Source organism: Coregonus clupeaformis, unplaced genomic scaffold (assembly GCF_020615455.1).
Source record: "Coregonus clupeaformis isolate EN_2021a unplaced genomic scaffold, ASM2061545v1 scaf0440, whole genome shotgun sequence".
In the NCBI taxonomy this organism is placed as follows: Eukaryota; Metazoa; Chordata; class Actinopteri; order Salmoniformes; family Salmonidae; genus Coregonus; species Coregonus clupeaformis.
In genome coordinates, this window is record NW_025533895.1 from 249194 (window position 1) to 275000 (window position 25807).

The 25807-nt window shown below is 43.6% G+C and overlaps 3 protein-coding genes across 4 annotated transcripts in view; 1 reads left to right on the top strand and 2 right to left on the bottom strand.

The window, feature by feature from the left end:
* Positions 1-803: 803 nt before the first annotated feature.
* On the bottom strand, positions 804-3535 carry LOC121542999 (39S ribosomal protein L51, mitochondrial). Of its 2 annotated transcripts, none has more exons than XM_041852670.2 (4): positions 3344-3535; positions 2955-3043; positions 2535-2642; positions 804-1455 (listed from the first exon to the last, which is right to left on the bottom strand). In XM_041852670.2, the coding sequence occupies exons 2-4, from the start codon at positions 3034-3036 to the stop codon at positions 1259-1261; spliced, it is 387 nt and encodes a 128-aa protein (XP_041708604.2). In that variant the 5' UTR covers positions 3037-3043; positions 3344-3535; the 3' UTR covers positions 804-1258. The 2 variants fall into 2 exon arrangements, with proteins under 2 accessions (XP_041708604.2, XP_041708605.2); XM_041852671.2 differs by lacking the exon at positions 3344-3535 and adding an exon at positions 3192-3265.
* Positions 3536-16053: 12518 nt separating this feature from the next.
* LOC121542971 (lymphocyte activation gene 3 protein) lies at positions 16054-19276 on the top strand. The gene is made up of 8 exons (XM_041852634.1): positions 16054-16194; positions 16353-16485; positions 16768-16976; positions 17197-17457; positions 17603-17908; positions 18097-18354; positions 18683-18804; positions 18907-19276. Exons 1-8 carry the CDS (start codon positions 16149-16151, stop codon positions 19051-19053), a joined length of 1482 nt encoding a protein of 493 aa, XP_041708568.1. The 5' UTR covers positions 16054-16148; the 3' UTR covers positions 19054-19276.
* A 280-nt stretch (positions 19277-19556) lies between these two features.
* The window catches only part of LOC121542989, a 15089-nt gene continuing 8838 nt past the window's right edge, over positions 19557-25807 (bottom strand). Inside the window, exons 7-15 of the mRNA XM_041852657.2 lie at positions 25791-25807; positions 25522-25632; positions 23966-24115; positions 23526-23663; positions 23275-23394; positions 22850-22982; positions 22565-22680; positions 20716-22337; positions 19557-20217 (exon numbers count right to left, since the gene is read on the bottom strand). The exon at positions 25791-25807 is cut by the window's right edge and continues 133 nt beyond it. Coding sequence (XP_041708591.2) covers positions 20007-20217; positions 20716-22337; positions 22565-22680; positions 22850-22982; positions 23275-23394; positions 23526-23663; positions 23966-24115; positions 25522-25632; positions 25791-25807 — 2618 coding nt within the window. The 3' untranslated portion in view covers positions 19557-20006. The remainder of the gene's footprint in view (positions 20218-20715; positions 22338-22564; positions 22681-22849; positions 22983-23274; positions 23395-23525; positions 23664-23965; positions 24116-25521; positions 25633-25790) is intronic.

The following is a 25807-nucleotide window of genomic DNA, read 5'->3' on the forward strand; positions in this document are numbered from 1 at the left end:
CCCCCTCTCCCGGCGAGTGTGTGGAAGCGAATCGGTGTGTATCGGTTTGTGGGTTAGTGCGGTAGTTTCGTTAGTGTGTGTGTGTGTTTGTGTGATGGCACTATACTGCAATAATGCGTCGCTCCCGTTCTCCTCTCTCTCCAGTTGGACTCATAACGATGGTGCGGTACCTCTTTCCCAGCCCCCTCCCTCCTCTCTCTTGCGCTCCCCTCTCTCTCTCCACACTTTGCTGTACTGCAGATTTCTCTGTGTGTCGGATAGCGCGGCAGGACGACACTGCGGTACATTGCTTGGTACAGAATGTTGACTCGGCTATACCCCCTCGGTTTGTAAGTGCTCCCTTCTCTACCGGGACGACTAGGCTTCACTAACACCAAGTTATAGACTACCCTCTCCATATTATAATAGCTATCTGGCCCAATGTTTGATTTATTCCAGTTTCATCATGACCACAACTCGGTTATTCCTCTTTAGTCCATGAATACAAAAACGAGAGGGGAGGCAGTGCGAACATTATTGCACAGCAGTGAGCTGTGGTATGGAGCAATATAGCCCCATTGGTTGCATTGAAAACGTGCTAGCCAGGCCGTGGGTCAATTTAATATGGATATGGAGGGCTTAGTCAAATATAATTTTTGGTCAACTGATTGATTATTGAACACTTTATTCTGAGACAGAAAAAATGTATAACTTTCTCAATTACTGCTATAGGCACATTCACATGAATCAACAATTTAGGACAAAATGACTAACTACCTTAAGGTCAAATACTAATGCAGCCTTACAATAAACTCACTCAAATGTAATGACAAGCTTCTGTTTATTGTCATTTCACACAACACATGGTACACCCACAACATGACTTACATTAGTCCCCAAAGTGATCATATTTACAGACCATAGAGCATCAAACATTTGTGTATATTTCAACTTCTAAGAGTTCATATTGGTTCCAAACATGTATTTTACAGTTATTCGTGTTGATTTAGTGCTAACAACAATACTAAATGAATCCAACATTTTTCAGCTGTCTTTGATTTTTTTTTTTTATGTGCAATCAACTTCCCATTACCCCAATATGGATATAAGAAAAGGTATGATTAACAAATGGTGAAAATGAGGGGATAATATACATCTAAGTGGCACAACTATGTAGCGCACGTTTCTCCCTTTAGAGTCTGTATATGGTCCAGTGGGCGGTTTGTTAGTACAGTAGTAGTTTAGCATTGTTAGCCAGACCGCTCAGTCCCAGATCAGATCAGCGATGTTTCCCAAAGCGGTTGAAGTGTCGGTAGAGGAAGCGGATCCTCTTCTCCATGTCGTGTTTGTCCTGCGTCATCATCCTGTCTCCCACCATCCTTTTCTTCCTCGTCAGACGCTGCAGCTCATTGCCACGGAAACCCTTCACCCAGACCGGCCCGACGATCAGGTCCTTAGGGTGGGCTTTAAAGTCACCTAAAACAACGCGTTAGATGTAAGGCCTGTTATAGCAGTGTGTGTGTGTGTGTGTGTGTGTCTGCGTAGTTCGACACGTATCAAACATTTTATTTAACTAGGCAAGTCGCTGGGCCAATTGTGCGCCGCCCTATGGGATTCCCAATCACGGCCGGGTTGTGATCCAGCCTGGAATCGAACCGGGGTCTGTAGTGACGCCTCTAGCATTCAGATACAGTGCCTTAGACCGCTGCGCCACTCAGACCCCGGTTCGATTCCAGGCTCCTGAGTGGCGCAGTGGTCTAAGGCACTGCATCGCAGTGCTAACTGTGCCACTAGAGATCCTGGTTCGAATCCAGGCTCTGTCGCAGCCGGCCGCGACCGGGAGACTCATGGGCGGCGCACAATTGGCCCAGCGTCGTCCAGGGTAGGGGAGGGAATGGCCGGCAGGGATGTAGCTCAGTTGATAGAGCATGGCGTTTGCAACGCCAGGGTTGTGGGTTCGATTCCCACGGGGGGCCAGTATAAAAATATATATATATATATATGTGTTCACTAACTGTAAGTCGCTCTGGATAAGAGCGTCTGCTAAATGACTAAAATGTAAAATGTAAATATTGGTGAACAGTGCCATGGTGCTGAAATGGGTCAAACTCCATAGAAACTGAACAGCACTTGTGGACAGCTGCATGTTGCTGAAACTGAAATTGTTTTAGCCTCGTAGAATGGGCAGTAGTTGTGGACAGTGCCATGGTGCTGAAATGGTTTGAGCCCCCCTAGAGACTGGGCAGCACTTGTGGACAGTGCCATGGTACTGAAATTGGTTTAATACCAAAAAGACTGCACTGTACCATTTTGTATCAAATTACATTTTTAGCAGGGGGCAAAAGTAAAATATTTTCAGCATGTGTCTATTTTCATATCTACCTGGTAACCAAGAGTAGATTTTAAGTTAGTTCAGAGGACAGTGTCATGTGGCTGAAATGGTCCCATAGAGACTGGGCAGCATTTTCATAAAGATATGAAAGTCATGCGTCAACTCAATGTCTTGACATCAGGTCAAATGAGCTATGATTTGAAGCTGATAACTTCCCAATTACCTAAAATTCCTATGTTGTCATAAACCCCAAACATGCTCCTCTTCTCAGTCCACCTGTCCACCTTCTTCAGCTCAGGAATGGCATTCATACGGACTGGACAGCACACACCTGAAACACACACATTTTGATTTCATTAGCTGGGCTACTTCCAGTACCAATAGACTGTTAAATTGACAAGAACAACTATAATAACGACTATTGGAAACTGCTTAGCTACAGTATAAACAACGATTGTTTGACACCTAATGTATCAGTGTCCTGTTTGTAGTACACACATTAAAACAGATAGCCTTGGTACGACATATCAAATTCACAGGGCCCTGGTTGGAAAATTGTGAGAACGCAAAATAGTCCTATCATTATGACATCTACAGCAGCTACAAAACATTGCATCTGAATTGCAATGTATTATACACCTACCAGTGCTTATTTGTCTGGTTGTTTGTAGTGTGGAGTGGTAAAGAGACACCCCAGCCTTCAGCAACCCTCTCAACAGAGACATGGCTCACCTGAAATACACAGAGGTCGTCAATCATTATGGAACAGTAAAATTGCTAGCTAAAACTTACTAACATTAGCTAACTAAATAAGAACATGTACAGTACAGCGCACACACAGCTACACGACCAACATATTGCTACAGCCTAGTAACTTTACCTAGCTACTAGTGTAATATTTTGTACAACGTTTGCAAAAACAAGAGAGGTAGCTACTGAAGCTAGAATAAAATGCTGTTCCTCTTTGCCTACAAGTTGACCTAGCTAAGCTAGCCTAGCCAGCTAGCGTAGCAAACAGGCAATACTGTTTACCTGAAGCGTTGCACGTCTTTATGACCTTGTATTCGTCAAGCTAATATGATAATACAATTAAATACAAAACAAAGGGACGCATTTGTAGCTGTTCATTAACTATAGACACATCGAAATTCACTTTTTAAAGCTTTGACTTTAATGTATTAACTCATGCATGCCATACGGGCACCTCCATTTCACTATTATTCCCAAGATGCAACGCGCATTTACCGTAAAACTCCTAAACATCCCCATCACAATTATCTGTTCATAGGGCTCTCCTTTTGTGTAGGCCTACAAACTGAACTACTGTAGACTACATTTTATCCACTAGGTGGATACATTCACTTCATACATTTTTCCCCACAACATACGCATAAACACTATTAAGACACGCTCACACGCTGTGTTGGTTTCAGTATTACTATAACAAAAACAGCTGAGTGGAATAAGGCGTCTGTTTCAAAGAAGCAAGCGCAGTAGAAATTAATTCGGTCTAATTTTCAGTTCTGCTTTGACGTCAGTGTCCTTCGGCGGGAAATAAAAATGAAAAACACATAGTACTAAAAATATAACATTCCATTGATGGCCCTACACCTATATTGACTTCTGATACTCATGCATGCCCAAATGTTATGATAATATTGCAGGGTACTGTATGTTTTGGAAAATCTACGGGCCAGGTTTACAAAGCATTTGCACAAGTGCAATGTATAGGAAATACCATTTTGGAACGTTTATATGAAGAATGTCTCATGTTATATGCCAGAGGAGATAGCCTATCAATAATAACGTGTGATATGAATGATTATTTTGGATAGGTAAGAAATGTTTTGTTTTTTTAAACATGCATTAAAAAAACACCAAAACCAAGTATTTAAAAACCAAAACATTCAAACTCTAAACAGTTTGAGAGAAGAATAGCTGCATTTATTGAGACTTTCCAGCCTGGTGTATCATTGTTCCACATATCTGGCTTTTTTGAATTATTATCTGCACACACAGTGTACTGTAGATACCTGAAGACCTTCAGGTTCAATGTCTGGATTAAAAATCAGCTGAACAGACAGAAAAATCTCTTATACAGTGCCTTCAGAAAGTATTCACACCCCTACATTTTTTCCACAATTTGTTGTGTTACAGCCTGAATTTAAAGATTTTTTTGTAACTAAAAAATCACATTTACATAAGTATTCAGACCTTTTACTCAGTACTTTGTTGAAGCACCTTTGGCAGCGATTACAGCCTCGAGTATTCTTTGTTATGATGCTACAAGCTTGGCACACCTGTATTTGGGGAGTTTCTCCCATTCTTCTCTGCAGATCTTCTCAAGCTCTGTCAGGTTGGATGGGGAGCGTTGCTGCACAGCTATTTTCAGGTCTCTCCAGAGATGTTCAATCGGGTTCAAGTCCGGGCTCTGGCTGGGCCACTCAAGGACATTCAGAGACTTGTCCCAAAGCCACTCTTGCATTGTCTTGGCTGTGTGCTTAGAGTCGTTGTCCTGTTGGAAGGTGAACCTTCGCCCCAGTCTGAGGTCCTGAGCGCTCTGGAGCAGGTTTTCATCAAGGATCTCTCTGTACTTTGCTCTGTTCATCTTTCCCTCAATCCTGACTAGTCTCCCAGTCCCTGCCGCTGAAAAACATCCCCACAGCATGATGCTGCCCCCACCATGCTTCACTGTAGGGATGGTGCCAGGTTTCCTCCAGACGTGACGCTTGGCATTCAGGCCAAAGAGTTTAATCTTGGTTTCATCAGACCAGAGAATCTTGTTTCTCATGGTCTGAGAGTCCTTTAGGTGCCTTTTGGGCTGTCATGTGCCTTTTACTGAGGAGTGGTTTCCGTCTGGCAACTACCATAAAGGCCTGATTGATGGAGTGCTGCAGAGATGGTTGTCCTTCTGGGAGGTTCTCCCATCTCCACAGAGGAACTCTGGAGCTCTGTCAGAGTGACCATCGGGTTCTTGGTCACCTCCCTGACCAAGGCCCTTCTCCCCCGATTGCTCAGTTTGGCCAGGCAGCCAGCTCTAGGAAGAGTCTTGGTGGTTCCAAACTTCTTCCCTTAAAGAATGGTGGAGGTTTTTGCTCTGACATGCACTGTCAACTGTGGGACCTTATATAGACAGGTGTGTGACTTTCCAAATCATGTCCAATCAATTGAATTTACCACAGGTGGACTCCAATCAAGTTGTATAAACATCTCAAGGATGATCAATGGAAACAGGATGCACCTGAGCTCAATTTCAAGTCTCATAGCAAAGGGTCTGAATACTTATGTAAATAAGGTATTTCTGTTTTTTATATTTAATACATATGCAAACATTTCTAAAAAACTGTTTTCGCTTTGTCATTAAGGGGTATTGTGTGTAGATTGATGAGGGAAACAATTTATTTAATCAATTTTAGAATAAGCCTGTAACGTAACAAAATGTGGAAAAAGTCAAGGGGTCTGAATAGTGTCCCCAGTATCTATGCTGCAATAGTCTATGTGCCGGGGGCTAAGGTCAGTCTGTTATATCTGGTGTAATTCTCCTGTTTTATCTGGTGTCCTGTGTGAATTTAAGTGTGCTCCCTCTAATTCTCCCTCTCTCCCATCCCGGAGGATCTGAGCCCTAGGACCATGCCTCAGGACTACCTGGCCTGATGACTCCTTGCTGTCCCCAGTCCACCTGGTCGTGCTGCTGCTCCAGTTTCAACTGTTCTGCCTGCGGCTATGGAACCATGACCTGTTCACCGGACGTGCTACCTCTCTCGCTCTACCACACTTGCTGTCTCGACCTCTGAATGACCCTGCTGGTCATCTATGCACGTTTGAACATCTTGAAGAACAATCTGGCCTTAATGGACATGTACTATCTTCACCCGGCACAGCCAGAAGGGGACTGGCCACCCCTCAGAACCTGGTTCCTCTCTAGGTTTCTTCCTAGGTTCCTGCCTTTCTAGGGAGTTTTTCCTAGCCACCGTGCTTCTACATCTGCATTGCTTGCTGTTTGGGGTTTTAGGCTGGGTTTTCTGTTTGTGACATCTGCTGATGTAAAAAGGGCTTTATAAATACATTTGATTTATTGATTAAAGTGTTTACATGACTATTGCCATACTGGAATAAGGCGTCTGTTTCAAAGAAGCAAGCGCAGTAGAAATTAATTCGGTCTAATTTTCAGTTCTGCTTTGACGTCAGTGTCCTTCGGCGAAATAAAAATGAAAAACACATAGTACTAAAATATAACATTCCATTGATGGCCCTACACCTATATTGACTTCTGATACTCATGCATGCCCAAATGTTATGATAATATTGCAGGGTACTGTATGTTTTGGAAAATCTACGGGCCAGGTTTACAAAGCATTTGCACAAGTGCAATGTATAGGAAATACCATTTTGGAACGTTTATATGAAGAATGTCTCATGTTATATGCCAGAGGAGATAGCCTATCAATAATAACGTGTGATATGAATGATTATTTTGGATAGGTAAGAAATGTTTTGTTTTTTTAAACATGCATTAAAAAAAACACCAAAACCAAGTATTTAAAAACCAAAACATTCAAACTCTAAACAGTTTGAGAGAAGAATAGCTGCATTTATTGAGACTTTCCAGCCTGGTGTATCATTGTTCCACATATCTGGCTTTTTTGAATTATTATCTGCACACACAGTGTACTGTAGATACCTGAAGACCTTCAGGTTCAATGTCTGGATTAAAAATCAGCTGAACAGACAGAAAAATCTCTTATACAGTGCCTTCAGAAAGTATTCACACCCCTACATTTTTTCCACAATTTGTTGTGTTACAGCCTGAATTTAAAGATTTTTTGTAACTAAAAAATCACATTTACATAAGTATTCAGACCTTTTACTCAGTACTTTGTTGAAGCACCTTTGGCAGCGATTACAGCCTCGAGTATTCTTTGTTATGATGCTACAAGCTTGGCACACCTGTATTTGGGGAGTTTCTCCCATTCTTCTCTGCAGATCTTCTCAAGCTCTGTCAGGTTGGATGGGGAGCGTTGCTGCACAGCTATTTTCAGGTCTCTCCAGAGATGTTCAATCGGGTTCAAGTCCGGGCTCTGGCTGGGCCACTCAAGGACATTCAGAGACTTGTCCCAAAGCCACTCTTGCATTGTCTTGGCTGTGTGCTTAGAGTCGTTGTCCTGTTGGAAGGTGAACCTTCGCCCCAGTCTGAGGTCCTGAGCGCTCTGGAGCAGGTTTTCATCAAGGATCTCTCTGTACTTTGCTCTGTTCATCTTTCCCTCAATCCTGACTAGTCTCCCAGTCCCTGCCGCTGAAAAACATCCCCACAGCATGATGCTGCCCCCACCATGCTTCACTGTAGGGATGGTGCCAGGTTTCCTCCAGACGTGACGCTTGGCATTCAGGCCAAAGAGTTTAATCTTGGTTTCATCAGACCAGAGAATCTTGTTTCTCATGGTCTGAGAGTCCTTTAGGTGCCTTTTGGGCTGTCATGTGCCTTTTACTGAGGAGTGGTTTCCGTCTGGCAACTACCATAAAGGCCTGATTGATGGAGTGCTGCAGAGATGGTTGTCCTTCTGGGAGGTTCTCCCATCTCCACAGAGGAACTCTGGAGCTCTGTCAGAGTGACCATCGGGTTCTTGGTCACCTCCCTGACCAAGGCCCTTCTCCCCCGATTGCTCAGTTTGGCCAGGCAGCCAGCTCTAGGAAGAGTCTTGGTGGTTCCAAACTTCTTCCCTTAAAGAATGGTGGAGGTTTTTGCTCTGACATGCACTGTCAACTGTGGGACCTTATATAGACAGGTGTGTGACTTTCCAAATCATGTCCAATCAATTGAATTTACCACAGGTGGACTCCAATCAAGTTGTATAAACATCTCAAGGATGATCAATGGAAACAGGATGCACCTGAGCTCAATTTCAAGTCTCATAGCAAAGGGTCTGAATACTTATGTAAATAAGGTATTTCTGTTTTTTATATTTAATACATATGCAAACATTTCTAAAAAACTGTTTTCGCTTTGTCATTAAGGGGTATTGTGTGTAGATTGATGAGGGAAACAATTTATTTAATCAATTTTAGAATAAGCCTGTAACGTAACAAAATGTGGAAAAAGTCAAGGGGTCTGAATAGTGTCCCCAGTATCTATGCTGCAATAGTCTATGTGCCGGGGGGCTAAGGTCAGTCTGTTATATCTGGTGTAATTCTCCTGTTTTATCTGGTGTCCTGTGTGAATTTAAGTGTGCTCCCTCTAATTCTCCCTCTCTCCCATCCCGGAGGATCTGAGCCCTAGGACCATGCCTCAGGACTACCTGGCCTGATGACTCCTTGCTGTCCCCAGTCCACCTGGTCGTGCTGCTGCTCCAGTTTCAACTGTTCTGCCTGCGGCTATGGAACCATGACCTGTTCACCGGACGTGCTACCTCTCTCGCTCTACCACACTTGCTGTCTCGACCTCTAAATGACCCTGCTGGTCATCTATGCACGTTTGAACATCTTGAAGAACAATCTGGCCTTAATGGACATGTACTATCTTCACCCGGCACAGCCAGAAGGGGACTGGCCACCCCTCAGAACCTGGTTCCTCTCTAGGTTTCTTCCTAGGTTCCTGCCTTTCTAGGGAGTTTTTCCTAGCCACCGTGCTTCTACATCTGCATTGCTTGCTGTTTTGGGGTTTTAGGCTGGGTTTTCTGTTTGTGACATCTGCTGATGTAAAAAGGGCTTTATAAATACATTTGATTTATTGATTAAAGTGTTTACATGACTATTGCCATACTGGAATAAGGCGTCTGTTTCAAAGAAGCAAGCGCAGTAGAAATTAATTCGGTCTAATTTTCAGTTCTGCTTTGACGTCAGTGTCCTTCGGCGGGAAATAAAAATGAAAAACACATAGTACTAAAAATATAACATTCCATTGATGGCCCTACACCTATATTGACTTCTGATACTCATGCATGCCCAAATGTTATGATAATATTGCAGGGTACTGTATGTTTTGGAAAATCTACGGGCCAGGTTTACAAAGCATTTGCACAAGTGCAATGTATAGGAAATACCATTTTGGAACGTTTATATGAAGAATGTCTCATGTTATATGCCAGAGGAGATAGCCTATCAATAATAACGTGTGATATGAATGATTATTTTGGATAGGTAAGAAATGTTTTGTTTTTTTAAACATGCATTAAAAAAACACCAAAACCAAGTATTTAAAAACCAAAACATTCAAACTCTAAACAGTTTGAGAGAAGAATAGCTGCATTTATTGAGACTTTCCAGCCTGGTGTATCATTGTTCCACATATCTGGCTTTTTTGAATTATTATCTGCACACACAGTGTACTGTAGATACCTGAAGACCTTCAGGTTCAATGTCTGGATTAAAAATCAGCTGAACAGACAGAAAAATCTCTTATACAGTGCCTTCAGAAAGTATTCACACCCCTACATTTTTTCCACAATTTGTTGTGTTACAGCCTGAATTTAAAGATTTTTTGTAACTAAAAAATCACATTTACATAAGTATTCAGACCTTTTACTCAGTACTTTGTTGAAGCACCTTTGGCAGCGATTACAGCCTCGAGTATTCTTTGTTATGATGCTACAAGCTTGGCACACCTGTATTTGGGGAGTTTCTCCCATTCTTCTCTGCAGATCTTCTCAAGCTCTGTCAGGTTGGATGGGGAGCGTTGCTGCACAGCTATTTTCAGGTCTCTCCAGAGATGTTCAATCGGGTTCAAGTCCGGGCTCTGGCTGGGCCACTCAAGGACATTCAGAGACTTGTCCCAAAGCCACTCTTGCATTGTCTTGGCTGTGTGCTTAGAGTCGTTGTCCTGTTGGAAGGTGAACCTTCGCCCCAGTCTGAGGTCCTGAGCGCTCTGGAGCAGGTTTTCATCAAGGATCTCTCTGTACTTTGCTCTGTTCATCTTTCCCTCAATCCTGACTAGTCTCCCAGTCCCTGCCGCTGAAAAACATCCCCACAGCATGATGCTGCCCCCACCATGCTTCACTGTAGGGATGGTGCCAGGTTTCCTCCAGACGTGACGCTTGGCATTCAGGCCAAAGAGTTTAATCTTGGTTTCATCAGACCAGAGAATCTTGTTTCTCATGGTCTGAGAGTCCTTTAGGTGCCTTTTGGGCTGTCATGTGCCTTTTACTGAGGAGTGGTTTCCGTCTGGCAACTACCATAAAGGCCTGATTGATGGAGTGCTGCAGAGATGGTTGTCCTTCTGGGAGGTTCTCCCATCTCCACAGAGGAACTCTGGAGCTCTGTCAGAGTGACCATCGGGTTCTTGGTCACCTCCCTGACCAAGGCCCTTCTCCCCCGATTGCTCAGTTTGGCCAGGCAGCCAGCTCTAGGAAGAGTCTTGGTGGTTCCAAACTTCTTCCCTTAAAGAATGGTGGAGGTTTTTGCTCTGACATGCACTGTCAACTGTGGGACCTTATATAGACAGGTGTGTGACTTTCCAAATCATGTCCAATCAATTGAATTTACCACAGGTGGACTCCAATCAAGTTGTATAAACATCTCAAGGATGATCAATGGAAACAGGATGCACCTGAGCTCAATTTCAAGTCTCATAGCAAAGGGTCTGAATACTTATGTAAATAAGGTATTTCTGTTTTTTATATTTAATACATATGCAAACATTTCTAAAAAACTGTTTTCGCTTTGTCATTAAGGGGTATTGTGTGTAGATTGATGAGGGAAACAATTTATTTAATCAATTTTAGAATAAGCCTGTAACGTAACAAAATGTGGAAAAAGTCAAGGGGTCTGAATAGTGTCCCCAGTATCTATGCTGCAATAGTCTATGTGCCGGGGGGCTAAGGTCAGTCTGTTATATCTGGTGTAATTCTCCTGTTTTATCTGGTGTCCTGTGTGAATTTAAGTGTGCTCCCTCTAATTCTCCCTCTCTCCCATCCCGGAGGATCTGAGCCCTAGGACCATGCCTCAGGACTACCTGGCCTGATGACTCCTTGCTGTCCCCAGTCCACCTGGTCGTGCTGCTGCTCCAGTTTCAACTGTTCTGCCTGCGGCTATGGAACCATGACCTGTTCACCGGACGTGCTACCTCTCTCGCTCTACCACACTTGCTGTCTCGACCTCTGAATGACCCTGCTGGTCATCTATGCACGTTTGAACATCTTGAAGAACAATCTGGCCTTAATGGACATGTACTATCTTCACCCGGCACAGCCAGAAGGGGACTGGCCACCCCTCAGAACCTGGTTCCTCTCTAGGTTTCTTCCTAGGTTCCTGCCTTTCTAGGGAGTTTTTCCTAGCCACCGTGCTTCTACATCTGCATTGCTTGCTGTTTGGGGTTTTAGGCTGGGTTTTCTGTTTGTGACATCTGCTGATGTAAAAAGGGCTTTATAAATACATTTGATTTATTGATTAAAGTGTTTACATGACTATTGCCATACTCGGCCTACTTATATAATTAGTTTAATATCAAATTATTAGTGTGCATGTAAATATACTCAATGATCAACAAACAATTTGACAGAGCTTGAAGAATTTTGAAAAGAATAGTGGGGCAAATGTTGCACAATCCAGGTGTGGAAAACTCTTAGAGACTTACCAAGGAAGTAATCGCTGCCAAAGCTGATTCTAACATGTCTTGACTCAGGGTGTTGAATACTTACAGTGGGTGAAAAAAGTATTTAGTCAGCCACCAATTGTGCAAGTTCTCCCACTTAAAAAGATGAGAGAGGCCTGTAATTTTCATCATAGGTACACATCAACTATGACAGACAAAATGAGAAAAGAAAATCCAGAAATTCACATTGTAGGATTTGTAATGAATTTATTTGCAAATTATGGTGGAAAATAAGTATTTGGTCAATAACAAAAGTTTCTCAATACTTTGTTATATACCCTTTGTTGGCAATGACACAGGTCAAACGTTTTCTGTAAGTCTTCACAAGGTTTTCACACACTGTTGCTGGTATTTTGGCCCATTCCTCCATGCAGATCTCCTCTAGAGCAGTGATGTTTTGGGGCTGTCGCTGGGCAACACAGACTTTCAACTCCCTCCAAAGATTTTCTATGGGGTTGAGATCTGGAGACTGGCTAGGCCACTCCAGGACCTTGAAATGCTTCTTACGAAGCCTCTCCTCCGTTGCCCGGGCGGTGTGTTTGGGATCATTGTCATGCTGAAAGACCCAGCCACGTTTCATCTTCAATGCCCTTGCTGATGGAAGGAGGTTTTCGCTCAAAATCTCACGATACATGGCCCCATTCATTCTTTCCTTTACACGGATCAGTCATCCTGGTCCCTTTGCAGAAAAACAGCCCCAAAGCATGATGTTTCCACCCCCATGCTTCACAGTAGGTATGGTGTTCTTTGGATGCAACTCAGCATTCTTTGTCCTCCAAACACGACGAGTTGAGTTTTTACCAAAAAGTTCTATTTTGGTTTCATCTGACCATATGACATCCTCCCAATCCTCTTCTGGATCATCCAAATGCACTCTAGCAAACTTCAGACGGGCGTGGACATGTACTGGCTTAAGCAGGGGGACACGTCTTGCACTGCAGGATTTGAGTCCCTGGCGGCGTAGTGTGTTACTGATGGTAGGCTTTGTTACTTTGGTCCCAGCTCTCTGCAGGTCATTCACTAGGTCCCCCCGTGTGGTTCTGGGATTTTTGCTCACCGTTCTTGTGATCATTTTGACCCCACGGGGTGAGATCTTGCGTGGAGCCCCAGATCGATGGGAGATTATCAGTGGTCTTGTATGTCTTCCATTTCCTAATAATTGCTCCTACGTTTGATTTCTTCAAACCAAGCTGCTTACCTATTGCAGATTCAGTCTTCCCAGCCTGGTGCAGGTCTACAATTTTGTTTCTGGTGTCCTTTGACAGCTCTTTGGTCTTGGCCATAGTGGAGTTTGGAGTGTGACTGTTTGAGGTTGTGGACAGGTGTCTTTTATACTGATAACAAGTTCAAACAGGTGCCATTAATACAGGTAACGAGTGGAGGACAGAGGAGCCTCTTAAAGAAGAAGTTACAGGTCTGTGAGAGCCAGAAATCTTGCTTGTTTGTAGGTGACCAAATACTTATTTTCCACCATAATTTGCAAATAAATTCATTAAAAATCCTACAATGTGATTTTCTGGAGAAAAAAAATCTCAATTTGTCTGTCATAGTTGACGTGTACCTATGATGAAAATTACAGGCCTCTCTCATCTTTTTAAGTGGGAGAACTTGCACAATTGGTGGCTGACTAAACACTTTTTTCCCCCACTGTATCTAATCAAGATATACTGCATGAGTGTTTTTTTTATTGTTATTTTTTTACAAATGTTAGAATTTTTCTTCCACTTTGACATTAGAGTATTTTTGGTAGATCGTTGACAAAAAATTATAATTAAATATATTTTAACCCCACTTCGTAACACAACAAAATGTGGAAAAAATCAAGGGGTGTGATACTTTCTGAAGGCACTGTAACATCCTTTTAGCAGACAGAATCTAGCTTATCTCATCACTCATCCGCCTCCTCTCAGCTGCCAGTAAAATGCTGGCCACATCAGCCTACTGATATGGCCAGACTTGGTTCAAATGTCTTCTTTTTCATTTTTCTGTATTTATTTGTCTGTATACATGTATATTATTTACTGCTCTAGGGATATAATTATTGTTTGGATAACCTTATTTACTATTATGTATTGATTGATTTTTTCGCTTTATGCGATGTGCACTGCAGAGAACACCAGAAGAATAATTATCACTGAATTATCACAGTGAATTATTGCAATGTTTGTTTATGTGTCAATTAATCCCATAAGGGATGGGTTGCCAACTGGCAATTTGACACAAAAATAAAATGTCATTAATTGATTAATTCCAATTTCATTCAGTGGTGTACTGTCAACTGAAGTGAAGTGTATTGAAATATTTCACAGCTCAAAGTTTGATTTGTTTTATTTGAAGTATACCTATATGAGCACAGTTTAAATCGACCAACCACAAAATGCTAATTCAAATACAAATTCAACATCAAAATGCTATCCACAATTAAGAATGATTTGAACTTTAATTCCTATAGTTTTGTAACATTAGTGTGCTGGAATGAGGGAGAGATTGAGTGATTTAACATGATGAGAGAGAGGGACAGGAACAAATGAGTTATCCTGTTGAAAAGTTTTTACTGAAGATATCTAGTTTAAATATTTTCCGACTTGATTTGCATAGGTGTTTTTCGTCCTCATTGTCATCTATTGTTTCCATGTGAGGGGCATCTGTCTGTCTAAGACTTTCCCTCATCACTGCCTAACTGTGTATTTAAATACAGTATGTACATTTAAAGATCAGCATGAGGAAAGACCACCTCACAAATCTGATTCACAGATCCCGAAAGCCAGTGAGAAAGAGAGAGGAGGGAGTGGGGGTTGTGGTTCCAATGTACTGACTGAGCCACCAAATGTGGGCCAAAAACACACAGCCTGTGATTTCAACAGGTTTACATTTCAATGTTTTGAGGTTTTGAAGGGAGTAGTGGGGGAGGGGGTTGATAGATGAGATAAAAATATTAAAAGATGTATCCAGCACAGAGATATTCACTGCTGTCTGAACCAGGGGAAAATATGGCTGCTACAAGAACACAATAACATTTTGATCTGTCTGTCTGTCTGTCTGTCTGTCTGTCTGTCTGTCTGTCTGTCTGTCTGTCATCTATCTGTCTGTCTGTCTGTCTGTCTATCTATCTGTCTGTCTATCTATCTGTCTGTCGGTCTGTCTGAAACTATAGAGCAGTAAAGGTGGTATGATGGGAACCTGATGCTATAAACTCAAATATTGTCCCTAAGCTTCAGAATAGCCCTGTATGACTGAGGCAGAGAGCGAGAAAGAGAGAGACGTAAAGGGAGATGGAAGTCACTATCATCATCATCATGTATTCTCTATCAAAACAATGCCAACCACCATTCAATTACTTGCATTACTGGAACTGGCCCTGTCCTCCCATGTATGTTGATGAGCTGGTAACTTATAGCAGTGAGAACTGTATGTTGATCAGTATGGAAGGATACGGTGGTTAGATTGTGCACACTTTCGGCAACCCTGTGCTTCCTGTAAGTTACACTGAGAATAAATACAATATATACACTAAATGCAGGGTTAAAATGCAGGGGTATCTCTGTCAATAGATATATAAATACTGTGTATTACATACAATACTGTATGTTTCTGATGATGTGATGTATGTTTTGTAATACAATGTTTTTTATACCACTCTGAACCAGTAAGGTAATTATAGATAGAGTAACGGATCAAATTAAACTTTGCAGAACTTGAGCAGAGAGAGAGGGGGGGGAGAGAAGGGAGAGAGAGGGGGAGAGAGAGAGAAGGGAGAGAGAGAGAGAGGGGGGAGGGCGAGAGAGAAGGGAGAGAGAGGGGGGAGAGAGAGAAGGGAGAGAGAGAGAGAGAAAGAGAAAGAGAGAGAGAGGGGGGAGGGAGAGAGAGAAGGGAGAGAGAGAGGGGGGAGAGAGAGAGAGAGAGAGAGAGGGGGAGGGAGAGAGAGAATCCGTGGGAGGGAGCATGTAGGCTTCCCTGTTTGTGTGGCTGTCTGACAGTTTCCATGTTGCGTCAGTGAGATTGACACAAACCGCATCAAAGATCGCCTCGTTGCTCATGTCACATGACTAGGAGAGGGACTACCTGCTTAGACACCTCCCTCTTCCCACCACTCACACCTACATGCCTTTATATACCCAGCCCCAATTGACAGAAACACACACAACAACAGAGAGATCAAAGAGAGACAGAGGGAGAAAATACTAAGCTAGGTTTGCAACAAAAAGCTGTTAATCAAAACTTCAGCAGGAAGGAAACAAGAGGAAAGAAGAGACCATGTGGCAGTTTCTCCTCCTCTTGGGAACGTCACTGTTAGTGACAGGTAAGATCTTACAGATGATCTGTAGTCATAGTTTTTTTAATGAAAATGTGTTGCAATTTAAACCGATTTAAATCAATGTTATGACATGCTTTGATGTGTACTTATGGATGGAGGATTGGGTTTGTGTGTGTATTCATACAGTATGTGTGTTGGTTCAGGGGGTCGGTGTCAGTGTCTGTCTGAGTATACTGAGATGTTCGTAGAGGCAGGGTCCCAGGCAGTGTTACCCTGCGTGTGTCGCCCTCCCTCCCCCTCTGCAGCCATCGTCCTCTGGAGCCAGGACCTTCACGGGTACGACTGCCTTTCTCTCCGTCCATGTCTTTCACGCTCTCCTTCTCTCTGTCCATCTCTCTCATCCTCTCTTTCGCTGTCTACCTCTGTGACTCCAATATCCTCACAGGTTCCCTTTTCATCTTTCTCTGTTCTGGTTTTTCTTTCTCTTGATCTCTTAATGTCGTTTTCTGTATCGAACGTGTTCTACAGGAGAGCATAGCATGCATTGCCATTCATCTGTATGTCTGTACAATACAAGTGTCATGTTTCAAACTTAACATTTCTTCATCTTTCTCTCAGGACGGTATGGAGAAAGGGAAAGAATGGACTGGAGCACTGGGGAATAGGAGCTGCCCAGCGTGTTCGATGCCCCCATTCAGAGGTTGGAGCTGGAGACTACAGCCTGTACATAAAGGAAGTGAGGGAGAAGGACGGTGGAAAATACACCTGCACGGTGCAGGATGGCAAGGAAATCATCTCTAAGAGGATCCTCCTCAGGGTCATCAAAGGTAAGGAGCTAAAATAACAGTAACTTATATGAAATACTGTGTGGACAATTAAATTAACTTGAATTTTAGTGATATTTACTGTAATTTTAAAGTGATATTTACATGTTCTAATAACAAGGTATAACTATATTTATCTGCTATTTATGATAGTCACACATATCATAATGTGAATATGGTTAACATCTCACTGCTCTTACTTACCCATTTCTTTCTTTCACAGTATCCATCTCCCCACCTGCTCCAGTGGAGGGCAACAAAATGACGATAACTTGCAGTGTCACTCCATGGCCACAGGAGGCGACAGTGAGCTGGAAGCACAACGAGAAGCCAGTTTACCCTGAAAGTGCAGATTATGTCCTTTCAAAGACCCAGGCGGGTGTTTTGGAGAGCAAAGCATCTGCAAGCATGATGGGTAACTGGAGCTGTGTAATGCATAAAAGGAGGAAACAAGGGAAGGCCACCACAGCCCTGACAGTGAGAGGTGAGGGCTCAGACACAGTGATGTCATGTTTGGAAGGAATAAAACCTTCAAATGCAGCTGATATATTGAAGTTTAAGTTTCCTTTCTCCCTTCTCTCCTATCCATTGCCTTCCCCGTCTCTCCCCCCATCTCTTCTTTCGCTCAGGTATCGTTAACCCCTCCAGTGCCAGTGCCAAGGTGTATGCTGAGGTGGGGTCTGCTGTCACCCTCCCCTGTGTGTTCTCCACTGGACTCACCCCATCAGACCCAGCCTGGGAGAGACTGGACACCTCTGGCTCTGCTCTCCCACTCCCTCCCTCCTTCAACCTGTCCTCCCTGCCATCCATCCCTCCCTGGGACAGGTCTGTGGGTGTGGGGGAAGTGGGGCAGGGGGACGGGGGCAGGTACAGGTGCTCAGGGACAGTGGAGGGGCACCGGGTGACCAGGGAGATGCAGCTGGTGACTGCCCAAGGTGAGCCAGGCATAGAAAATAGATGATGATATTGTAGCAGTCTCCTCATTTGAATGCCTAATGTGAGTTGCACTGGTCTGCTAAATGGCTAAAATGTAAGGTAAATGTTTGAGATGAGATGGGCAAATGGTGCTTTAGAATTAGCACTCACAATGCTAATGATGCTCCTGTGTGTTCTCTCTACTCAGTGCTCAGCAACTCACCGTCTACCCAGAAGGCCCCAGTCACACTGACCTGTCACCTCAGCGACGCCAGCGAGGTCATTGAATACGAGTGGGTCCGGGTGACCTATGACCTCAATGGCACCCAATCAGAGAGCTCCGTCCAAAAAGGGAGGGTCCTGGGGATCAACAGAGTGACAGACAGGAACTCTGGCGAATGGGCTTGTCGATTCCACGGGAAACAAGGAGCTTTGGGGAGTGTGACATACCACGTACATTTGATGAGTAAGTCCTATCTGCTTACTTTGATTTCCTGTCTATTTGCATGGATCTAGGTAGATGTAGATACAATTAAAATGCAACAAATATCAGCAAGATGTTAAACATTTGTCATAATTAGACACAGGGGTGGCAAGTAGCCTAGCAGTTAAGAGCGTTGGGCCAGTAACCGAAAGGTCGCTCGTTCGAGCAGACTAGGTGAAAAGTCTGTCGATGTGCCTTTGAGAAAGGCACTCAACTCTAATTGCTCCTGTAAGTTGCTCTGGATAAGAACGTCTGCTACATTACTCAAATATAAACTAAAATGTATCCTTGTTCTGTCTTGGTTGATCAGGTGGTCTGATGGGAGATAATGAGACAGGTTCTTCCAGTAATGTTGCCGTGGTAGCCGGCCTGGGTTTCTTCCTCTTGGTGCTGCTGTTGGTCTTGGTGCAGATGTACAGGAACTATCGGAGGGTACGTTCAACTAAAGCTGTGTGTGTTTTCCTTAAATCCACGTAGACATGGAAAATACATTTTTAAAGGGTTTATATAATACTTATTTAATCTCATCTACAGCGCAAACTGATCCTGCAGTACCCTGCCTTGGAGACCATTGTTCACACCATCGCTAACGAGAGAGAGGACAGAGAGAGGAACAGAGTGAAAGAAGACGAGATCTCCAAATATAGGAGACTCTGCAATATGACATTTGAAAACATTTGACATGTCTAGTATCAGTTGGGAGATTATGTGGTATTTGTACATATTAATTCAGTGCAGACAATTGTAGCAGTTGCTTTCCTACTTTGACAAAAAAAGTGATATTTTATTTGAAATGTTATTGATTTTGTATATGTATGCCTTATTTTTCACTACCAGCACCATAACCACCTATTTGACTTTTGTAATATAATGAATCACTGAGAATAAAATTATCTAAACACTTTATTGGTTTAAATCTCTCTTTATTACAATATATCAGTCTGAATCTCCCAAATGGGTCACAATACCAAATATGCAGTTACTCTTATAAATTAACAACTCAAATTAAGTTCAAACGAACGTGTCATTCTATATATATACAGCATTTCAGTTAACTGACACACCATCAGAAAGTACACTTGTATAAGACAGTATAGGCGTCTACAGATGTAGGATCTTAATAATGCTGCAGCAACAGGATTTGAACATTTAGTCCATAATGTTGCTTGAGCTGGCCAAAAGTAGGCTACATGAAAAGTGCAATACTGTTAATATAACCGTGTGTTAGTGTGGGTTTTCAGTTAATTTATGTAAATCACGAAGCTCATCTGTATTTCCTGCGATGCAGGAAAATTCTCAGCAACAAAAGTGATCAAATTAAGATCCTACATCTGTAGTGCTAACAACATTATGTAGGAATTATGCAGGTTGAAGACAATTATTCTGCTGTTCACTCAGACTCATAATCACAAACTCAAAATCACTCAAACATTCCATGCAACAAACTGAAATGTCCGCATCTCTATCAAACAACATTTGGTGGCAATCAGCTCACTCAATCAACGTCTTGCTGTGGATCACGTTGTTGTTATATGTCTACACTGACATAATGAAAATCTCAAATGACATATAATTCCCCATAAAGTGCAGATAAAGGCTTGGAGAATGAAGGGCTCTCTGTAGCCTATGCAGAACTACACCTGACTAATAATCCCGTCCTCCTGCGTGTCGATTCGCTGAAAGTCTCTCAAGGTCAAAGTTTGGCTGAGCCCCACCTCAGTCGCTTCCCACCACTCCTCATCAACCCCAACGCCACTGTCCTCTGGGGTCAGCTGATCGAGGACCTCATCGGCGTCAAAGCACCAGCCTGGCCAATCAACGCTGGCGCCATCAGGGAAGGCGCATCTAGAAGAGAGAGGGGAAAAAAAGCTTTTACAATGAATATAAACTTGTTGGATTGCAAATAGCTTAGTCACCAGATTTGTTTCTGCTTCAGTCTACTTCCTTGTTGTTCACTGGAATGTTTGGCATGACATTAACAAAGTAGTTGGCTAAAGTGGAAACCAATCTGGTGATCAGGCTAGATTGGTTATGATGACATGGTTGTCATGACATGTAAGATGTTTATGGGTGACATGTCATGGTTATGACAGTAAATGCAACTTGCAAGAATAACGATTTGAACATAGAGTGATCCTACACTACTTGGTAATCAGCCCAGTAGGTAGAGTGATAAAATAACCCAGAATGAAACTGTTCCATAGTAACAGAACACACTGGCCATCAGCCACCCACACCTATCTGATTGAGTCATTTCAATAGATGAATCTTCAAACTGATCACGCATACTTTGAAAACGTTTTTTTTCTTTTATTTCCAACTGAGTTTTGACGTAAAACTCACCTGTTCTTCTCCTCCTCCTCATCTCCGTCCACCCTCTCCTCTATCCATCCCTGACTGACACTGGGGGCCCGGCGTCTGACCAGCTCCACCTCTTCCCACTCAGTCTCTCTATCCCCTTCACTGGGCGACTGGGACGGAGTGGTGGAGAAAGACGGAGAAGGAGGAAGATCCCATGTTCTGAAGGTTGGAGATTTCCCCTTTTCCTCTCTTTTCCCTCTGTCCTTCCTTCTCTCATTGGCCCGGTTTAAAATGCCCTCCAGAAGGGAGGGGTGTAAGTATGGATCCAACCCAGGAGGGGGAGAGGGAGCTATTCGCACGTTGGAGGGCTTGGTTGAGGTCAGAAGAGAACTATGCCCTCCTTGGAGGATGATATCTGGCATGGACGCACTCCTCTGTGTCCTCAACTTGGGCCTTTTTGGGGTGTTTTCTTTTTCTTTAGGGATGTCTTTGGGCAGCTCTGGCTCAGAGAAAGCGTGGGGCTCTGGGGAGAACACGCTCTCTGCAGGCATGTCCCAGAACATCTCTCCGTTCATCTTCAAGGACCCCAGCTTGAGCACCAGGTGAGAGTCAGAGCTCTGTTCGGAGGAACCTGAGTTGTGTTGGTAGGAACCTCTGAGTTTCTGGTTGCAGTCTGAGTCAGAGTTGGAGGAAGAGTTTGTGTGTGGCGCAGACTGGGCCATCACGGAGCTGTCAAACCCACTTTGTGACATCTGAGGGGCAGCAGTCTGCTCAGTGTTTATTGGCCTTCTCCTGTGTAACCGTGGCGAATTCAACTTCCGAGAAAACCTCCATGATTCCGCTAAAGCCTGCTCCTCTCCTGATTGGGTGAGCCACGAGTTTCTACTGGCTCCCTGCTCCACTGACTGGGGGGCAGAATTCCTCTGTGTGGATGTGGCTCGTCCTCCCTGTGAGAGAAATCCATGGGATTCCATCTGACTAATGGTGATAGAAACTTTTGGATTGTTTCCCCTGCATGGAGAAAGTGGGAAAGTGCTGGATTGGTGTCGTGGGTAGTCTATGTCGTAGTCGATGTCAGGATATCCGCCTAGCAACAGGTTGTGTGGCCCCTTGGGTTTGGGTTGAGGTTGGAAGGTTTCTGTTGCCTCTCGGGGTAGAGAGTTAGACTGTCTGGAATGGGTCCAGGTCACCCTTCGTTCTTTAATCCCCCTGGACTCAATCCCCTCCTCCCATTGGTTGATGTCTCCAACCTCTCTAGCCCCTGCCTCTGACATTATAACCCCATCCATGACCCTGCCACCTCCTTGTCCCTTTTTCATTAGCCCGCCTTTGAATGATTGGTTATGAATGTCACTGAGCTTGCGTGGTTGTCCTGGCAACATTGCATCTTTATAGTCCACTGGTTCCTGAGTTTGTTGTTGCGCCTCCGTTGCTATGGACACCAATGTCCCATTCACTGATTGGATGAGGAGTTCCTCAACAGGTTTCACCTGCAAAGAGGAAGTGATCTCTGCTTCTGATTGGTCAGGAGGCTGATCTACTGATTCCTCATTGGTCATCTTGTGCTCTGTAGGGGGTGTGGCCTGTTCCTGTAGCTGTAGGTCTCTCTGTTTGGTCTGCAGTCGTCTGATGGCCTCTGTCTCTCTCAGGCCCTGCAGTGTTTCCTGTCAATGAATGGAAGAAAGAAAGAGGGATAAGAGGAGAGCATCGACAGCATCGATATCCCTGTATGTTAACCACAATGTACATTGTACATCTAATCATTAATTCAGTGATTATTTCAGTGCCTTGTTGAATACCAAAGAGACTAAAAGGTAACTACAATAAATCATGTCAATACCATTTCAGTCAATACCCTGCAAGTAGCAGAATGTATTTTCTGTCTGTTTACCTGTGCCTCGTGGATGGTGAATACCCATGTAGAGCAGCTCTCTGGGCTGGACGTGGAGAAGGTGTAGACATTCGCCGCACAGCCCAGAACACTCACCTCTACCACCACAAACGAACCTGGGAGATGGAGAGAAGAGGGAGGAAGAGAGGGAGAGAGCAAGGGAGAGATAAAAAAGAGAGAACCGTCATTTAAAACTCTACAACCGGTCTCTGTAGCAAGAGACAGAGCAACGTTTCATCTTTCCACTTATAGGATATGTACTGTATGGTCAATGACTGTACTCACAGCCATCTTTGAGTGAGACACAGCAAGTTCTGTCCAGGGCCAGTGGGGGGCGCACTACCTTCAGTCTCTCTGCCTTCTTCTGGACCTTGGTCACCAGCAGCACGTCAGAGAAGAGCAGGGCTATCACCTCCAACTTCACCACACAACAGTCGCAACGAGCCCATAGAAACATGACATCTATATTTTACATTTTAGCCATTTAGCAGATGCTCTTATCCAAAGCAACTTACAGTTAGTGCATTCATCTTAAGATAGCTAGGTGAGACAACCACATATCACAGTCTTAGTAAGCACATTTTTCCTCAATAAAGTAGTTATCATCAAAGTCTGTGCTAATGAGATGATAATATTGGGAAGAATCCTCTACATGGAAGTCAACTTTTCATGGGAACACAGTTAATAAGAGATTCTGTCACTCAACGTACCTTGTGATCCTTCCTTCCTCTGATCTTCAGGGTCTCCTCCAGTAGCAGCTTGCGTATGACCCCAGGACCCACCCCTCTGACGGGACACGTCAAATCAAAACTGCAGAACTCTCTGACATGCTGTGGATGACATCAACATTGAATACTCACTGTCTGCATCACACATTACAGTATCTATATCATTTTTTAAGGTTGGTATAGTTTCCTATCCTGTACTCTGTTCCTAGAAAGCTTTTTCTTCTCTCTTTCACCTTGTCGATTTCCTCGTTCATCCCCTCTATTATGTCGTATCCCTCTATCTTCTGGGCGGAGAGAGAGAGGGCCAGCTCCTCATCCTTAAGCCTCAAGTTGTCATTGATGCTGTCCAGAAACCCATTAACACAGGCCAACTGGAGGAGAGAAAGGGGAGAGGGATAGGGAGAGATAGAAAGAGAGATTGAGAAAGAAAAGAGAGAGTGAGTGAGTGAGAGAGAGAGAGAAACAGAGAGAGGGAGAGAGTGTATGTGTGTGTGAGACAGAGAGATTTCCTTAATTTGCCTTTCGTCTATTACTAGTAGAGGCAATTAGCAATCAGTTAGCAAGAAAATGGCGCTGGAACACACAACTGTCCTTTTCTAATTAACATGAACAGCCTCAGGTCTGGCAAACTGAATTAAAAGGCATTGATTTAAAAGGCTAGCTCTTCACTTACCATGCCCCTGAGTGTGTGCTGTGTGTGGGGAGCCTGGGTGGTCTTGAGGACAGCCTTCAGCAGCAGGGGGTACTTGGTGATCCTCTGGATGGGTTTGGCCTGCATGTCTCCCAGACGCATCCGCTCACACTGGGGGTGTGTCTCCACCCACTATGGACACACGGAGAAAAACATTAATTTGTGTCTTCTACTAGAGTCTCTAGACATTATACCCAAAGTTATGTCATTGGTATAACTCATGTTAATACAGTATTGTGTATGAAAAAATATTGTTACATAGTACTGGACAAATTCAAAGGCTTGCAAAACTCATAATGGAGAGTCTTTGAACAAGCTGTAAAAGTGCTTCGACAGCAAAAAACAGCCAAAGACATGTTCTAATCTTTAAATTGACAATGTGCAGGCTAGGCTCTCTGAGTCATTAGGACAGGGTGTTGATGTAACAAGTGTTTGGCCTTCAGGATATTACCAATAACAGAATGCCTGGATATGGTGATAGCCAAAACTACTAGAGCATGATCAATAACAGAAGAAGTTCTGCGGCTGCTATGACTCAGTACACTGATGTTCCAGACTGTGTTACCGTAATGAAGGGCAGTTTGGAGAACCGTGTGTGTGATGCAGAGTGACTTTAGGGGGAGAGTGATAGGGTGTGCATGCCATGTAAACAAGAAGTGGGCTTGTGTATGAAGTGGTGTGTGTGTGTGTTTCTGTCTCACATTCCATGTACCATAATGCTGCTATTGGCAAGGACATTCTCACCTTTACTGTTAAGGCGAGTTCTACCCACAAAAATACAATCTAGCTCTCTGGTACCCTGCAAACCATGATCCCTTCTGTGTTTTACACCCTGAGGTAAATGTAAAGGAGTCTGTTGCACATGTTATTGGTTTCCGTTCATACTGAGACTTGTAAATTACTAGACATGACTGCCTTGTTGACCTGGTAGCTACGGAGGTGAGACAGGTGGACTCACCAACCGAACACATACACAAACATTCTCTTGTCAGAGAAGCCTGGTTTTATGTTGATGATAATGTGTTTTTCTTGTATGCCGAATAAGCCAGATATTGTTTTTGTGGGGGAGGTCAGAGGGAGGTGCTGATTTTGGAGGTGGGCTGCTCATTTGACTGCTACATGGAGCAGTCCTTTTCTGATAAGCTGCTTAAATAACAGCCCCTCATGTCACGCCTGAACAGCCTCGTATCAGTGCATGCTTGCTGTGGTGATATTGGGAAGCTTCTGCCATGTTCACAGGCTGACATGACAGTACCTGGCCTTCAGATAGCAGGCCTACATAAGACAAAGCTGATAGCGAGGTACTGCTCTGTGTCAGCAGTCATGGGCAGCCTTGCTGTGTGGAGAAGAAGGTGCTATCTGTTTCCAAAGGTGAAGTCGCTCTGGATAAGAGCGTCTGCTAAATTACGTAAATGTAAAATGTAAATGTGTCCAGATATCCCTGTCCTGAAATGTATGAATTTTGATTTGTGGATTCAAATAAAGTATAAAAAATGTGTGTTTGTGTGTGTGTGTGTGCGTGTGTGTGTTTAACTCACCATTAAGTAGGTGTGGAAGTGCAGGTTGGTGTCTATCTGTGTGCTTGTAAACTCCACTGTGCGCTCCTCCTTCCAACAGTAATGCAGATAGGTGGAGAAACGCTCAGGGAACTACAGACAGAGGGTGGGGATGGGATTAGACAAGGATTGCTGTAAACAAACCCGTGTTTCTATTCCTTCCTTTCACCCCCGTCTGACCCTTATACTTTTCATCCCATACGTGACCCTGATACCAGCCTACTAGATCTGATTGACAGTCAGCACTGTACCTGTAGGCATCCCGCCT

Excerpts from the sequence above, each read along its gene's own strand:
- LOC121542999 (XM_041852670.2), bottom strand. The coding sequence starts at position 3,036 with ATGTCTCTGTTGAGAGGGTTGCTGAAGGCTGGGGTGTCTCTTTACCAC. Across the intron at positions 2,643-2,954 it reads AACCAGACAAATAAGCACTG|GTGTGTGCTGTCCAGTCCGT; the intron begins GTAGGTGTATAA and ends TGTGTGTTTCAG. Across the intron at positions 1,456-2,534 it reads TGACAACATAGGAATTTTAG|GTGACTTTAAAGCCCACCCT; the intron begins GTAATTGGGAAG and ends GCGTTGTTTTAG.
- LOC121542971 (XM_041852634.1), top strand. The coding sequence starts at position 16,149 with ATGTGGCAGTTTCTCCTCCTCTTGGGAACGTCACTGTTAGTGACAG. Across the intron at positions 17,909-18,096 it reads GCAGCTGGTGACTGCCCAAG|TGCTCAGCAACTCACCGTCT; the intron begins GTGAGCCAGGCA and ends CTCTCTACTCAG. Across the intron at positions 18,355-18,682 it reads ATACCACGTACATTTGATGA|GTGGTCTGATGGGAGATAAT; the intron begins GTAAGTCCTATC and ends TTGGTTGATCAG.